The sequence below is a fragment of the Cynoglossus semilaevis genome, chromosome 5 (assembly GCF_000523025.1).
Source record: "Cynoglossus semilaevis isolate Cse_v1.0 chromosome 5, Cse_v1.0, whole genome shotgun sequence".
NCBI classification, from domain to species: domain Eukaryota; kingdom Metazoa; phylum Chordata; class Actinopteri; order Pleuronectiformes; family Cynoglossidae; genus Cynoglossus; species Cynoglossus semilaevis.
The window spans coordinates 18961562-18978519 of NC_024311.1; the positions used below are offsets into that span (position 1 = coordinate 18961562).

The 16958-nt window shown below is 40.3% G+C and overlaps 1 protein-coding gene across 1 annotated transcript in view; it reads left to right on the forward strand.

Annotated features, from left to right (window-relative positions):
* The window catches only part of igdcc4 (immunoglobulin superfamily, DCC subclass, member 4), a 39205-nt gene extending 25892 nt beyond the window's left edge, over positions 1–13313 (forward strand). Inside the window, exons 7-22 of the mRNA XM_008310968.3 lie at positions 606–1016; positions 1112–1276; positions 1409–1546; positions 1755–1937; positions 2175–2387; positions 2992–3093; positions 3893–4073; positions 4366–4493; positions 5428–5598; positions 5685–5819; positions 6360–6462; positions 6568–6799; positions 6929–7054; positions 7255–7711; positions 11989–12068; positions 12973–13313. Coding sequence (XP_008309190.3) covers positions 606–1016; positions 1112–1276; positions 1409–1546; positions 1755–1937; positions 2175–2387; positions 2992–3093; positions 3893–4073; positions 4366–4493; positions 5428–5598; positions 5685–5819; positions 6360–6462; positions 6568–6799; positions 6929–7054; positions 7255–7711; positions 11989–12068; positions 12973–13074 — 2927 coding nt within the window. The 3' untranslated portion in view covers positions 13075–13313. The remainder of the gene's footprint in view (positions 1–605; positions 1017–1111; positions 1277–1408; positions 1547–1754; positions 1938–2174; positions 2388–2991; positions 3094–3892; positions 4074–4365; positions 4494–5427; positions 5599–5684; positions 5820–6359; positions 6463–6567; positions 6800–6928; positions 7055–7254; positions 7712–11988; positions 12069–12972) is intronic.
* Positions 13314–16958: the final 3645 nt, after the last annotated feature.

Here is a 16958-nt window from a genome sequence, read left to right on the forward strand (position 1 = left end):
TTTACACAACATAAAAATATTAGTTTCATTTGAGCTTCTTTTTTATTCATTTCAGAGCCTGGTGTTAGTGGCCCAGTGGTAGAGCTGTCAATCATATGATTTGTTGTCTGATGATGACTCTCTAAAAACATCTTTATGTCCCTGGAGGCGTGTCTCTTTCATGACCCAGTGTTGGTTTAATGTGGGAGGGGGAATAAGGGGAATTATAGCCATGGGTTGAATCTAAAGCCTGTTATTCTGACAGAAATATGAACGTTGTCCTGGTGCAAGTGTCAGGACTGTGATCAGATGTTCTGGATTAGGATTACTCTATTTTCTTAGTACCACAAACTGTTAACCTGATTGAACAGTTAAATTACAACGTTTAATTTCATAGAAAACATGTTCAACTGCTCTTTGAAATACAGCAGGTACGAGTTTAAATTTATTTCCACAACAGCACTCGTGTGTCCATCCTGCAATAGTTACTAACTCATAACTTTGAAAACTCGTATCTCGAAGCCCGACCGTACCTTGATGTTCTGACGTCCAACCATTGGGCAGATTGTTTCTAAAAGACATTTTAACACCTTTAATTCTAACGTGTAAATGTTTGTTTCCACCAGCTCCTCCTGTGATTCTCCAGCCTCCTGACACTGTGTCCCTGTCCCGGGGAAACACTGCCAGATTCGTGTGCAACAGCTCAGGTGAGCCCCCCCCCGTGTTACACTGGCTGAAGAACGGCCAACCCATCAGGCCGTTCAGACGAGTGAAGACCCAGAGCCCTGGAGTGCTGCTCATTAACCAGCTCGCTCTGGAGGATGTGGGTTACTACCAGTGTATAGCAGACAACGGCCTGGGCGTGGCCTGTGCCACGGCCAAGCTGACGGTCATTGTGAGGGAAGGTCTGCCCAGCCCGCCCCGTCAGTTGTCCGCTGTCCCCTACTCCAGTACAACTGTGCTGCTCACCTGGGAGAAGCCGGAGTTCAACTCAGACCAAATCATCGGCTACTCTGTGCACTGTCAGGGAGCTGCAGGTTGGTTTGACCCAGACCAGAAAAAACAGGACAGTTTGACCTTTGAAAATAATTGTGATTTTTCTTTTTATTCTTTTTTTTGTTGGTCTTTTCAGAATTAGATCACATGGAAGAACAATTTGCCATAAACAATGAAACCACGGAGCATCTCATCGAGGACCTTCTGCCTCATACAGCCTACACCTTCTTTGTGGTGGCCTATTCTCTCCGCGGTGCCAGTCCCCCATCGAAGCATGTGACCGTAGAGATGCTGGAGGACGGTGAGTTTTACAAATAAGTCTTGAGTCCTTTACTGTATCTCAGAGGTCAGAGTTCAACTCTGTAAAATCATACTATGACAGTGGATACGGTTCAAACGTGCTCCAGCCTAAGGCTCCCTTCTCCTCCTACAGTACCCAACGCCCCCCCTCAGCTGTCCATAGTCAGCACCTCCCCGACAGACATCCGACTGATGTGGCATCCGCTCTCCTCACAACACAGTCGAGGAGCTGTCACTCGCTACCGTATTGAATACAGCTCTCTGGATCAAGGTCAGTGACTAATGAATTAGTTTTAATGAAAAAATGTCTAGACACAACCTTTTCAAACAGCAGGCTCAGCATCACCATGAAATCAAACAGTAAACTAACTGAAACTAACTGAACCCAGTCAGAAGTTTCAGCCTAGTCTGGACCACAGGAGTCTGTCATGTTTTTACAGCCTGTGAATATTGATGTGGATGTTTCTGTGTTTCCACAGTGGACAACGTCTTCTCAGTGGAGGTGGGAGGGAATGAGACTCAGTTTACACTCAGAGAGCTGCAGCCCAACCAGCTCTATAGACTGAGGATTGCAGCCGGAACAGGCATCGGGTTTGGAGTCCCGTCAGAGTGGGCTCAGCACCGGACCTTAGCACACTACAACAAGAGTGGCCACAGTATGGGTAAGAAGGACGGCCAACCTGGGCAGGTCCGTCATGTAGAGTTTAACATTTTAACACCTTTGGAGTGAAGTCTTGGTTTATTAGTTGATCTGGTCTGGTCATCTGTAGAGGAATAGAAATTAACCTGTTCATGTCTTTTCTTATCTGGACTCAGATTACGAGTCGCATCTGGTAAAAAAAAACAACTCTGTGTTCTCCCTCTTCTTCTTTTTCCAACATATGTGGAATCATTTTCAGTGATATTTGCTCCCATCGGGTTAAATGTCAGTGCCAGAGAGAACACTCTGAACGTCACATGGCACCCCCCACCCAATCACACGCTGGTATCTGGGTACAAGCTCTCCTGTAGAGAGAGGGAGGCCGAGGAGCCGGCGAGCAGAGAAAGGCCCAAACAAACCCACATCATCAGACTGAGGAAGAAGGACAGGTTTCATCTGCTGACTGGGCTGGGTGAGTGAGAGTCTGGGTGAGAACCAGGGTTCCCTGAACCAGGGTTCCCTGAACCAGGGTTCCCTGAACCAGGGTTCTCTGAACCAGGGTTCCCTGAACCAGGGTTCTCTGTGTTACATCATGTCGTCTCTGAAAGAAAAAACAAAAAACCTAGTACCAGGATAAAACACCAAACCTATAACTTGGGCTGTAGAGATGAATCACAGTTGTTTGTTCCTGATAAGATGTTTTTTTTTACAAAATCAGCTCCAGACATATACGACCAAATACAATGATCCTTTATTTGTAAGAACTGTGCAAAAATACCTGATAAAATGAAATGACCTTGTGTTCATGTTATTGTTATTGTAATGCACTTAGTTTCTCCTGAGGTTTTGGTTGGTCCAAAGTGAGGCTCACATCTAAAAGTGATTTTCTTTCAGTCACATCTTTTTACGACCCTTCTTAAACCCAGTTTTACTTTCATGTGATCTTGTCTTATTGATTATTTGATCATATGATTTTATTTGATTGGCACTTGTTTTCACCAACACAAGTGATACATACACTTGTCTCCTCATGGTCTAACTCCGTCTTCTTCTGTCCACGTGTTCTTTGGTGGTAGTTCCTGACCAACAGTATGAAGTTAAAGTCTGGGCCTTTAACAAGCAGATAGATGGCGCTGCTGCGGTGTGGAACGGAAAAACAGAGAAGGTTCGCATAAAAGGTGAGGAGTCTCATCCTGAAGAAATGATGAAATGAACAAATATCACAGAATATAATAAACTTCAAAATAGGTTAAATCTTTAAAATAATTACATGTTTTCAGATCAGTTAATAAATAATTTTCTTAAAAGATACCTGCAAAAAAGTAATGTCTTTTTGACTTAATTTTGCACAAAATTTCCATGTACTAAAAAAATGTAAAAGAATATGAAATAAATGAGGTCTTCAAGACCAAAATGATCTGAAGTCAGAACGAGGCCTCGTTTGTGTTGCAGTGGTGATGACATCATGATTCTGTGATGAAAATAGATTTCTTTTCAGCATAAAATCAAAAATGCCCTTTGAGATTTTATAATGAAAAGAAAAACTGTTGAATCCTCCAGGTCCAACCAGGAGAACTGATAAAGACACTCTGTGCATATATATTATTATATTGTTATACATATGTTACATACATATGTTACATATATGTTATACATATGTTACATATATATGTTACATATGTGTTATATATATGTTACTATATATGTTATACATATGTTACATATATATGTTACATATATGTTATATATGTGTTATACATATGTTACATATATGTTATATAGAACAGCCAACACAGTCTTTGACATGTGATATGTTATATATGTGTTATACATATGTGTTATACATAGGTTACATATATATGTTACATATATGTTATATATGTGTTATACATATGTTACATATATGTTGTATAGAACAGCCAACACAGTCTTTGACATGTGAGCACTAACATGAACCTGTGTGTGTGTGTGTTGAAGTACCCTATATACCCCTCCCTCCGCTGCCACCCAGCAGTGTCCAGGCCAAGGCCAACAGTTCCACCACCGTTTGGCTGCGCTGGGAGAAACCAAGGTTCAGCAACACACGCATCATCAACTACACCGTGCGCTGCAGCCCAGCGGGAACCACGAACGCCTCTCTGGTCTCCTATCACACCAGGTCAGGACCTTTGTGTTGGTCAGAGATCACAGAAGAACAACATCTAAGAGAGGAAGATTTTATTTTTGGTTTTAGCAAATCTGTGTCAGAGTAAAACGTGTTAGAAACCTTGAAGTTTATTGGAAACTGTGATGATTTGTTAACCAGCAGCCAATTAGGGCAGAATGTGTTCACACTCAAAACATCAAGTACTTTAAAAATACTAAACTGTGAAGATGAAGTGAGGCTTCTGTTCCACCCACAACAACAACAACAACAACAACAACAACTACTCTCTGCTGTCTGTACACAGTTCTGCTCAGGAGATTCTGCTGCGGGCGCTGAAGCCTTTCACCCGCTACAGGTTTGCAGTGCAGTCGAATGGAGTGGACGTGGTTGGACCTTTCAGCGGCACCGTGGAGGTGTCTACATTTGCTGACCGTAAGTCTGCTCTGTGACCATCATGGATGTAAAAATACACATGAACCAGACGCTGAAGTTCTGATGAGCAGCACCGAGCTTCAACGTCTGACGACTGATATTAAAACAAATATAGACAGTGAAGGTCAAATAATACTATTCAAACTCCCTGTTGAAAGGGTTTCTCTTTCGGTAGTTTTTCCTTACCCTGGCTGACGGTCTAAGGACAGAGGATGTTACCAACCCTGTGAAGCCCCATGTGACAAACTGTGTTTTGTAAATGTGGGCTATATAAATAAAATTTGATTTGATTTCATTTTCTGTAAAAGTCATAAAAAAAAATAAGGGATTAACCCAAAATTAACAAAAATGCTCTAACTTGTCTTAGAATATGTAGCAATGTGTTTTTAGGCCTCTTAACTGATATTCATTTGAAATATCAAATAGTTGCTGCTAGTTTTTTATTAAATAAAATATTCAGTTAAAGCTCAAAACTGGTTTTGGTTTTGTTTGTAGTTATTGTTTACATTTATTGTTATTTTATAGAAAGAACTTCTGTTCATCCCTAGTGAAAACCATTATCTGAAGAGTGTGTGTTTGTGTGTGTGTGTGTGTGTTTGTTCATGTTCACTCATCACTCACTCATGCAGAGCCCAGTGCAGGCTGGGACGTAGACCCGTGACATGAGAAAAGGTGGTTGGCATCGGTGGTTTGTAGACCACCCAGGTGGTCTGTGGTCTCCAGCCAGGAGGGGGCAGTGATCGTTGACCAGAAGGCTTTTAATGACGTTATTACCAGCAACACATCATCACCTGAGCCCCAGCCCATTGCCCTAAATGCCCCTCTGTCCAGCACCCATGTGGCAAGAACACGGGGACCCAGATGGTTGTCTCACATGTCACCCCCCCCCCACGCCCCCCTCCCCCCCAGCTGTGAGACCTCAGGTCCTCTCCAGAACCCTCCACCCCCCCAGAGGGGCTGCAGCTGAGTGTTGTGGACTCCTCCTCTGTGCTTGTGAGCTGGCGCCCTCCCTTGGAGCCCAATGGTATCATCATCAGCTACATGATTTTGTACAGCTTTAACCTCAGCGAACCAGAACACCTTTGGAGAAACATCTCACAGGACGGTCGGTGTTTGATCTCGAGACACAAACTAAGTTTTGGTAGAAAAAACAGAATTGTCATAAAGATGGACAGAATCTGTGTGTTTCAGGGAGTATTACCAGCCTTGAGGTCCAGGGTTTGTCCAGCGGAACCCAATACTTTTTTAAGTTGGGGGCGTCGACAGAAGTGGGCTCTGGTCCGTATTCAGCAGTGAAGGATGTTCACGTCCCCCTTCAGAAATATGGTACTTCATCATACTTTTTATCTTTAGTGTAACAACATCAGACTGTAACTGCAGTACTTTTCTGTTCTCTTCTGGTGCCTTTAACAGTCTAGTGTAGAAATCAAAGGGCAGTGTCATAACTGACCCTCAGGGGGCGCTCTGTAAGCTGACTCTTTCTAGAAAAATGCTGTGAAAGGACTTTCACCTTGTGTTTAAGAATAAAAACTCAACTCTGGGCTTTGTTTAAATTTGACACAGTTCAGCTCTTTTTTGTTTTACCTGTAATTATTATTGGTCATTTTGTTGTAAATAACAAACCACTCGCTCCCCTGTGACCCACCGTGTCATTAATTTATATACGACCCGTACGCTGCAGGCTGAGGTAAAGCCATATTCATTTAGATGAATGTCTGCTCTAATCCTTACTTGGTCGACACGTGCAGTAAGAGCTCAGGCCAACACCTGCATCAATGAACCTCCTTTATTGTCTGCTGTTTCCAGTCAGATGATTTCACAAAACCACCTTTGTGTTTTTCCCCTCCGTGTCTTCTCCTGTCACAGAGCTGGACGTCCACACGGTGATAGGCATCATAGTGGGTGTGTGTCTGGGCCTGATGTGCATCCTCCTCTGTATGTGCTTCAGCTTCCGTAATGGAAAATCCCGGTTCGTTTGTCCAGCGCTCACTTTTCCAACTTTGATTCTCTGTGGTACAGCTTTCTTCTCTTTTTAATTCAAACACATGTGCATCTCTGGGCTGTCCCCTCACAGAGACATCACCAGGGCCGTGGACTCCACATCTGTGGCCCCTCAGTACAGGAGAGGCGGCAGCGCTGTACCCTCCAACTTACCAGAGTGCAGCGAGAGCCACGAGCTTGAGACCCTGATGCCCCCGGGCAGTCAAGAGTCCATTCAGCCGTTAGCAGAGGCCCCAGAGGAGCAGAGCCTGATGGCACGAGCCAATCCAGAGGAAGGGGAGGATGGCCCTGCACCTGAGACCAAGGTCAAAACCTGTGGGGGGGTGGGAGGGGTCACACCTACTTTTCCAGATGGGACAACTCTTTCCTTATTCCCTGTGTTCACACTGGCATCAATGGAACAGTTTTATGCACCTCTACTCTTCTTCCTGTAGGTGGCTTGGAACGGCTCCGTGAGTCATCACTGGACCAATCGAATCACTACATACAGAGACGCCGTAACTGAAGCCTCTCCAGTGCTTATGAATGGAGCAGTCATGACAACCACTGATAACAGCAGGGTAAACTGATCCAAACACAACAATGATGTTAAATTTGACCTTTTCACTCAGTATGGAAACAAAAATGAATTTATGTCAATTTGCACCTTCATCGTTCTAAAGTCGGTCAAACATTCAAAACATTTTTTACTCTAGGTTTTTCTTTTCTTGCTCATGAGACAAACCTTTTTGGTTTTGTATTTTTCTTTTGAAAATTGCAGGCCCCAGATCATCTGTGTAATTCACTGTGCAGTCACAAGGTGGAGGCAGAGGTCATAGTTCACTCGGAGCTGTCAGAGCTGCAGGGAGAGAGAGAAAAGGAACAGGAGGAGAAGAAGAAGTTGGAGAACAGTGAGAGGGACAGATGTCCACACACCAACAGCAGTCAACCCTCCACACCCGACGACTCGTATTTCCACGTGATCCGACCAAGTCTGCATGGAGAGAAGGGAGCTGCGGAAAAACCTCCCCAGGCCCAGCCCCCCCCCGCCATGTCAGCGGGAGACGACGGTGGTGACGTTGAAGACTCCAGAGCGCCAGAGGAGTCCAGCGCTAACACAGAAGCGCACCATGACACGGGGCTAACCAATGGCTTCCACTCTCCCAAGACTCTGCCGTCTGTGCTGAGGTCGGAACATCTGGAGAACGGAGATTCCAGACACCGTCCTTCAGCACCAGGAAAGTCCGTCTCTGTCGTGTTGTCTCCTGCCCCCTTCGTCAGCTCTGGCTTCGTAAACTCTACCTCAACTGCACACAGTTATCTTTGCCCGTAGCACTTCTGTACAGGACGTAACACACACACACACAGATTTCTGACTGATTTTCTGGAATAATTACAAAAATTCCCGGCAGGAATCTCCCAGGATTATTTTTTATGCAGCTCATATTTGGAATTATTTCTCTTCCTGGCAAAGTTTTTATATGACCTTTAAGTCTGTTGTTTCGTGTGTGTGTGTATACAGTCCACGTAGACGGTATATTTTAACGGTAGAATACTGTATATACACACCACACCATCGTCTGGGTCTCCTTTCTATGCATCGGAGAGAGAAGATTATCAGATGGTGCCGACTGCAGCAGGCTTTTCCCCTGATTCTGGAATACTAGGAAGCCAAGAAGCGTTCCCAGAGTGGATTAGCGCTGCAGCAGGAGATTCAGACGTGACAAACCCAGCTTTTCCATCGTGTGAAGCCGCTTTACTGCGACACCGTGGAATAAGCCATAAAGAAGTTCTGCATGACCTAAGGATGCAAAACACCTGTGTGTGTCTCCTGCCTCCGACTGTCTCAGGGTTCACACACACACACACACACACACTAAAACACAGGATCTACAGTACACGTCGTGACGCGTTTCCTGACTGGAGTCTCAGGTGCCTGAACATTTTAGCTGTCTTTGTAAAATCTGTACATTTCTGTAGATCATTGGATTCTGAACAAAACAAACACACAGATTTGGTGCACCAAAAATATTCCTTTCAAAAACTGTGGTTTATAAAACACATCCACCAGGTGGAAGAAGAAAGTCGCTTTTTTACGTTTCCTGAAAGTTCCAGTTAAAAATGCACAAAATTCCCACTGGCATTAAAATATTGTGCCATTTTTGTGGCAGACTGTTTGTGTTTTTAAAATTGAGCCAATACTTTATTATAAAGTATTTTTTTCCAGGGGTAAAACAAGGATTTCCTTTATTTTATTACCCTGTTTTTAGTCCAGTCTGCCCAGAAGTTAAAAAATCCCACATACATTAGTTTTCTTTTACATTTAATTAATTTCTTTTTTAATCAGGTTTTTTTTTTTTTAATTGATCAGAAATTGAAGATGGAGGGAAAACCAACAGCTCTACCTCAGTTCTTTTCAGGAAACTTTTCAGCCTCGATTTATTCCAGTCATGATTCACCTCAGGTGTCCAACAACTTTTTTTTTTTGTTTTGTTTTGTTTTGTTCTTCCTTTTCTTTTAACAACAAAAATGATGCTTTATGTTGACAGATATTTATGTCACGTGTGGGTCCTGTGTTGCAGGAACACCTTTGATCCGTTGATCACTCTGACACCAACCATGGACAAGGATGTCACTAGTTCTTGTAAACTGTGCAGCTGATTGAACATGGAAAAAGTTTGTAAAGAGTTCCGGTTTCTCCGTCTTTCACCTACTTTTCCCTTAAAGTTGGAATTGTTCCACATGGGAAAAATGTGAGGGAAACTCTGGACTCCACCGTTTTATCAGTATTATCTCTACCACACGTTATTGTACAGTTTCCACCTGCAGTACAACCCACTCTAGTGACTTCAGTTCTATAATCTTCCATCCAATTATTTTCTTCCCACTAATTCCTTTGTCTGGAGGTGTGGGTCACATCCCCGTCTTCTGTCTTCATCTTCACTCTGGTCCTCCACTCCATCACCAGTGAATTCCAATAGTTAATAGATGTAAAACATCCCAGAGACTGGACCCTGAAAAAAAAGGCACAAATCTTCAACAGCTCGGTGACAGCATTTTCTTAAAGGGCAGATGTTATAAACTGATCACTGTTGGACGTCAGCTGTAAATCTGGCTGGTGTATTTGTGTGTTCCACCAGCAGGGGGAGTGATAGAGATCCATGGGGCGCAGAATAGATTGGTTGGCTCTTCTGGGAACTGTTAACAGCGTCTTACAGTGTAGTAGTACTTGGTTTTAAAGAGTACAGTTTCAGTTAGTGCAGTATTTACAGTAGATCAGACCTGGTGAAGTTCATTAATCAACGCTGGTCCTTCAGTCTCTACATCATCACCTCCAGCAGCAGATGTGGAGAATCTGTGTGATTGTTGGTGTCAAACCATGAATATGAGCTAATGCTGAACATAAAGGTTTTAAATCACGATCAGGTTCACCTTCTGTACGTTTCTCTTTCTGTTCTTTCATTTTCTGATTTCATCTTAACTAGAGATTAAAAAAAGAACTCTTGATGTATATACTCAACAATAAGACAACAGTAATACTGTATTTTTGCAGTAGAAGTAATATAGTGACAGAAGTGAATGTGCTGTTACCAAACCTGGGTCCAACTCTGATGAAAGGTCATTTTAGGGTCATTTGGTGAAATTGTAGATGATCTGTAAATGTAACGCAGTCTATAATACTGTGTGTTTCTGAAAGACACATTTGTACGCTGTCCAATCAGTGACGTCTGACATGGTTTCCATCACTGTGATTAATAAATGTGGAAACATCAGCGATGACTCCACGACAACAACTAGAACCAGAACCAGAACCAGTTTTCATCCTCAGACTCTGTTGGTCCAGAGGAATTCTGTCAATCATTCCACTTTCTACTAGTTCTACATGATATACCTCTGAGTGTAACTACAGACCGTGTCTGTGCTGCTCTGATGGAAACACAGACTCCTGTGGTTGAAATACCATCAGATTCCAGAGACACCCCCCCCCCAGTAACACTTACCAAACCCATCGATCGATATTAGTAAAAACATTGTTCTAGTTTGTAGATCAGAAAAGACAGATGTGTGTGAGGCATCACTGGTTCAAAGATCACAGTGTTACAGCGTGTCATGGAAACAACACCTCTGTACGTCCACATGGATGGATCTGGATACACACACACACACACACACACACACATATATATAATGCAGTATATACCCATATGTACGTGTGTGTGTATATACTGTATATATATATACTGTTGTGTACATGATTGTACCAGAGGGATATCAAACAGCTGAGGTTGGGCTCTGATCAAAGGATCAATCACAGTGGGGTTATTTCCATGAAGTACAGTACTTGGTAGTACAGTACTTGGTAGTACAGTACTTGGTAGTACAGTACTTGGTAGTACAGTGATACTCTGTGCTCAGTGTAGTTTTAATGTGTGTAGTAATACTTTGTCCAGTTTGAGAAGGACCTCAGTAGATCTGACCAGGTCCACGTCGGGTTCTGATCTGGATCTGGGTCTTGGACTCTGTCGCCTCGCTGTTGTTTTGTGAGTCCACTTTTTACAGGACAAAGTTTTGTTCCAGTTTGTGACGAAGACAGGTGTCATTTATAGTAATAAAATGAAAGTAATAAATAAATAATACTCTTACACTTATTTTGCAATAGTGTTGCCAAAAATAGAAGTACTTTAGTAGTACTCTACGGTAAAACTCTGACTGAGTGTCAGCCTCAGAGTCTTTAGTTGTTAACCAGGTGTTGTTAACCAGGTGGTGTTAACCAGGTGTTAACCAGGTGTTAACCAGCTGACACCTCTCAGTGCAGACAGCTGATAAGAAACATTTGTCTGTTCTCTACTCAGGTCTCTCATCTCTGTATAGTTCTTTTCTAGGACCAGCGTATCTGACTCACGTCCTCTGTTGTCTTTGATCCTCACTCTGTCCTTTGATGACTAACTGAAGGACACGTTTGTGCAGAGATGATATTTTGCTCTTCTCTGTCCATCATGGTGCTCTGTGGTGACCTCTTGTGTCCAGTGATGTCACACACTTGTGCATATTTTCTCTGCGTCTTTTTTCCGTGTGTGACAGCTGATCTGTGTCTGAACGTGTCAGCATGGACTCACACTCTGGGTCACGTCCCACCAGCAGTACGACTACTCAGATACCTTCACTGTCAGTATCCCAGCTCTACTGTGTGTGACGTCAGTGTCCTACAGCCTGGTCTGTGGTTTTATGATGGAACGTTTCTTGGTCTCTGTCACATGATCGGTAGAACTTGTGGTTTGTATTGTTACCATGATGTGAACATTTAAACCTGCGACTCTCAGAGTATCTGTGGAAACAACTCTTCTGTAAATAAATATCAAAACGTTCAAGTTTGGGAGTGATTATTGGCTCATCAGTCACACCACACCCAAACCCTGTGATACTGCCATTGTTTATTCTTCTGTCTCATTATTTTATTATTATTATTATGTTCATTCATTTATTCATTCACCTGCTGCCTCTTATTCCGTTGCAGGGTCAGTGAGGAGCTGCAGCCGATCCACGCAGTCAACAGGTCAGAGGGCAGCGTTCACCCTGGACCGTTCACCCAGCTGCGTAAGAGACAAACAATTAACTATTATTATTACCTAACTGTTAACTATTAACACTCACATTCACTTTGGCTAAATAAGACATTGTTTATGTGGAGATTATTTTTAACATAAGTTATTCATGACAACAGAATGTCAAACATAAAACATCATTTTAAATAGTGAAATAGTTGGAGATCCCTGTTCCATCTGTCCCCTGAGCTCTGAAAAGTCTCAACTGTTCCTGCAGCAGCCCAGACCTAATGTATCATCTTGACATTTTAAATAACAATGCTTTAGACAGATGATTGATTAACATTGTCAATAAATGGTGCGTGAAATTTACAACCATTTATCCGCGCTGTTTTTCTGAAGCTTAAAATGTTCCAGTCTGTGAGCCTCCAATTAGCAGAAGCTTCGTTTGCTGCTCCTGTCATCGCTACCTCTGATGAACAGCTGCTGGTTACAACATGAGTGACGTAGAATTCAAGTCCCGTATTGACCAGAAGAGGGCGGGCTATACTCGAGCCACAAAAGAGAGAAATCATGCACCAGGGCCTTACCCAAAGAAATCTTGTATTACTCCACTTGAGGGCAGTGTTGTCCTTCGCACTCGTGTTTCAAAAGGACCCGCACTAATATGATGCCACTCCCAGAGTCAGAGCCCGTTCAACATCATTCACCAGCTTGGGTTATAGCGGGGTGAGGTATAGATAAATGCGTACATGCAGTTTTAGTTTGTCAATTCAAATGACCTTAAATGTAAAAGGAACGTGAGTGTGAGACCTGTTGGTGTTGGTGACAGATGTGAAAGGCTTTGTTACAGAAAACAGAGAGTGAAAGGTGAAGGGTCTGCAGGGAGCACAGTAGACATACACCTCAGTTAACCAGTGCTGACTGTGCCATAATCACACTGATGTTGCCCACAGGACACACAGGACGCCGTCACCACGCCACGCCTCCAACATCCAGATGACTCATGGTCCACAGCGTGTTCGCCAAATTTGGACATCATCCAGCTAAGTCGCTAACCTCCGTGCTACATCATTGTTAAACATCAGATGCCAAAGTGCCTGTTTTGGCATTGGGTGCCATATTGTTCTCTCTCTCCCTCTCTGTCTGTAATATGTGTGAACTTGATTTGTGACTCCAGCACTGAAGAGGTCTACCGCTGTTTCCGTGTGCCTCATATTTCATCAGTGAAAAAAATTTAGAAAAAAAATTTAAGAAAAAGAAAATTTGAAAAAAAAAAAAATTTGAAAAACATTTTGAGAAAAAGTTTTAGAAAATGAAATTTGAAAAATCAAATTTAGAAAAAAAATTGGAAAAAAAAATTGAAAAAAATTTTTTTAGAAAACATTTTGGAAAATGAAATTTGAAAAAAAAAATTTGAAAAAAGTTTTTAGAAAACATTTTGAGAAAAAGTTTTAGAAAACAAAAATTAAAAAATAAAATTTGAAAAAAAGTTTTAGAAAATAAAATTTGAAAAAAAAATAGAAAATAAAAAAAAAATTGAAAATTAAAAAAAAAAATTTTGGTCCTGTGTGCCTCATATTTCATCAGTGAGGCGTGTGGAGCACACAGTGTCAGCTGAGGGCTGTACTAATGAGGTGGAGCTCACTGCCTGTGGGGTAATAACTATGTGAGGCTCTTGAATCAAACCATTCATCCTGCTACTACACTCCTACTCCACTGCACCTCCAGCCGGCACTGCTTGAATGGCTGCCAAGGTCATATGTGACCCCTATCAGTGGTACAAAATTGACATTATTTTCTAAAAACATTTTAGAAAAAAAAAATTTTTTTTTTTTGCTAAATGTTTTTAGAAAATAATGTTAATTTTGTACCACTGATAGGGGCCACATATGACCTGGGCAGCCATTCAAGCAGTGCCGGCTGGAGGTGCAGTGGGGGAGGAGGGTAGGAGCAGGATGAATGGGTTGATTCAAGAGCCTCACATAGTTATTAGCCTTACCATCGTGAAAAAATCCAAAAAAATAAAGTCCCCGAAATGCCTTAAAATGGAAGATTAGGTCCTAAAACATGCTGCTAAGTGATTATTTTGTGTTTAAAACTACAAAAAGTATTTTATATGAATATTTGAAAAAACCCCCAAAAAACTTACTATAGCCCTTTTTTTCTAAAAAAAATTTTTTTTAGAAAAAAATTGAAAAAAAAAAATTCATATAAAATACTTTTGGACATTTAAACACAAAATATTCAGTTGGCAGCATGTTTTTGGTTCTAATCTTGCATTTTAAGGCATTTCGGGGACTTTTCATTTTTTTGGATATTTTCACGATGGAAAGGCTATAGTAAGGCATGTTTTGGGTGATTTTTCAAATATTCATAAAAAATACTTTTTGGAGTTTTAACACAAAATATTCACCTGGCAGCATGTTTTAGGACCTAATCTTGCATTTTGATGCATTTCGGGGACTTTTCATTTTTTTGGATATTTTCACGATGGAAAGGCTATAGTAAGGCATGTTTTGGGTGATTTTTAAAATATTCATAAAAATTACTTTTTGGAGTTTAAAACACAAAAGAATCACTTGGCAGCATGTTTTTGGTTCTAATCTTGCATTTTGATGCATTTCGGGGACTTTATTTTTTTGGATATTTTCACGATGGAAAGGCTATAGTAAGGCGTGGTTTGGGGGGTTTTTTAAATATTCATAAAAAATACTTTTTGGAGCTTTAAACACAAAATATTCAGTTGGCAGCATGTTTTTGGTTCTAATCTTGCATTTTGATGCATTTCGGGGACTTTTTTTTTTTTTTGGATATTTTCACGATGGTAAGGCTAATAACTATGTGAGGCTCTTGAATCAAACCATTCATCCTGCTACTCCACTCCTACTCCACTGCCCCTCCAGCCGGCACTGCTTGAATGGCTGCCCAGGTCATATGTGGCCCCTATCAGTGGTACAAAATTAACATTATTTTCTAAAAACATTTAGAAAAAAAAAATTTTTTGAAAAAAATGGCTTATGTAAGTTTTTTTGGGGGTTTTTTCAAATATTCATAAAAATTACTTTTTGGAGTTTTGAACACAAAATAATCACTTAGCAGCATGTTTTAGGACCTAATCTTGCATGTTAAGGCATTTCGGGGACTTTTTTTTTTTTTTTGGATATTTTCGCGATGGTAAGGCGTGTTTTGTGTGATTTTTGAAATATTCGTAAAAAATACTTTTTGGACTTTTAAACACAAAATATTCAGTTGGCAGCATGTTTTTGGTTCTAATCTTGCATTTTGAGGCATTTCGGGGACTTTTCATTTTTTTGGATATTTTCACGATGGAAAGGCTATAGTAAGGCATGTTTTGGGTGATTTTTCAAATATTCATAAAAATTACTTTTTGGAGTTTTAACACAAAATATTCACTTGGCAGCATGTTTTTGGTTCTAATCTTGCATTTTGATGCATTTCGGGGACTTTTTTTTTTTTTTGGATATTTTCACGATGGAAAGGCTATAGTAAGGCGTGGTTTGGGGGGTTTTTTAAATATTCATAAAAATTACTTTTTGGAGTTTAAAACACAAAATATTCAGTTGGCAGCATGTTTTTGGTTCTAATCTTGCATTTTGATGCATTTCGGGGACTTTATTTTTTTGGATATTTTCACGATGGAAAGGCTATAGTAAGGCGTGGTTTGGGGGGTTTTTTAAATATTCATAAAAAATACTTTTTGGAGTTTTGAACACAAAATAATCACTTAGCAGCATGTTTTAGGACCTAATCTTGCATGTTAAGGCATTTCGAGGACTTTTTATTTTTTTGGATATTTTCGCGTTGGTAAGGCTATAGTAACGCGTGTTTTGGGTGATTTTTAAAATATTCATAAAAATTACTTTTTGGAGTTTTAACACAAAATATTCACCTGGCAGCATGTTTTAGGACCTAATCTTGCATTTTAGTGCCTTTCGGGGACTTTTTATTTTTATGGATTTTTTTCACGATGGTAAGGCTAATAACTATGTGAGGCTCTTGAATCAAACCATTCATCCTGCTACTCCACTCCTACTCCACTGCCCCTCCAGCCGGCACTGCTTGAATGGCTGCCAAGGTCATATGTGACCCCTATCAGTGGGACAAAATTGACAATATTTTCTAAAAACATTTAGCAAAAAAAAAAAATTTTTTAGAAAAAAAGGGCTATAGTAAGTTTTTTGGGGGTTTTTTCAAATATTCATAAAAAATACTTTTTGGAGTTTTGAACACAAAATAATCACTTAGCAGCATGTTTTAGGACCTAATCTTGCATTTTGATGCATTTCGGGGACTTTTCATTTTTTTGGATATTTTCACGATGGAAAGGCTATAGTAAGGCATGTTTTGGGTGATTTTTAAAATATTCATAAAAAATACTTTTTGGAGTTTTAAATATTTTTCATGTTGTTTTTGTTCAAAAACTAAACAATTTTAATAAAAGATTTTTGAATAATTATTTTTAAAAATGTTATCGTTACGTGCATATTTCTCATAAAATTAGGATATTTACAGAACATTTTTTAGAAATATTTGTGTATAAAGTTTTTTGTCAAAATGTCAATTTTTCTTGTCATTTTTGTTCAAAAACTAAACAATTTTGATGAAAAAAGTTTGAATTTGTTTTAAAAAAATGTTACCTTTTCCTGCATGGTTCTCAGAAAAATTTGGGAATTTATAGAACATTTTTAGAAATAATTGTGTATAAAGTTTTCTGTCAAAATGTGAATTTTTCGTGTCGTTTATGTTCAAAAAATTAAGAATTCAGATGAAAAATGTTTGAAAAATTATTTTTCAAAATGTTATCTTTTCCTGCATGTTTCGCATAAAACTAGGGCATTTAGAGAACATTTTTAGAAATATTTGTTTTCTGTCAAAATGTGAATTTTTCAAGTCATCGTGAAAAAATCCATAAAAATAA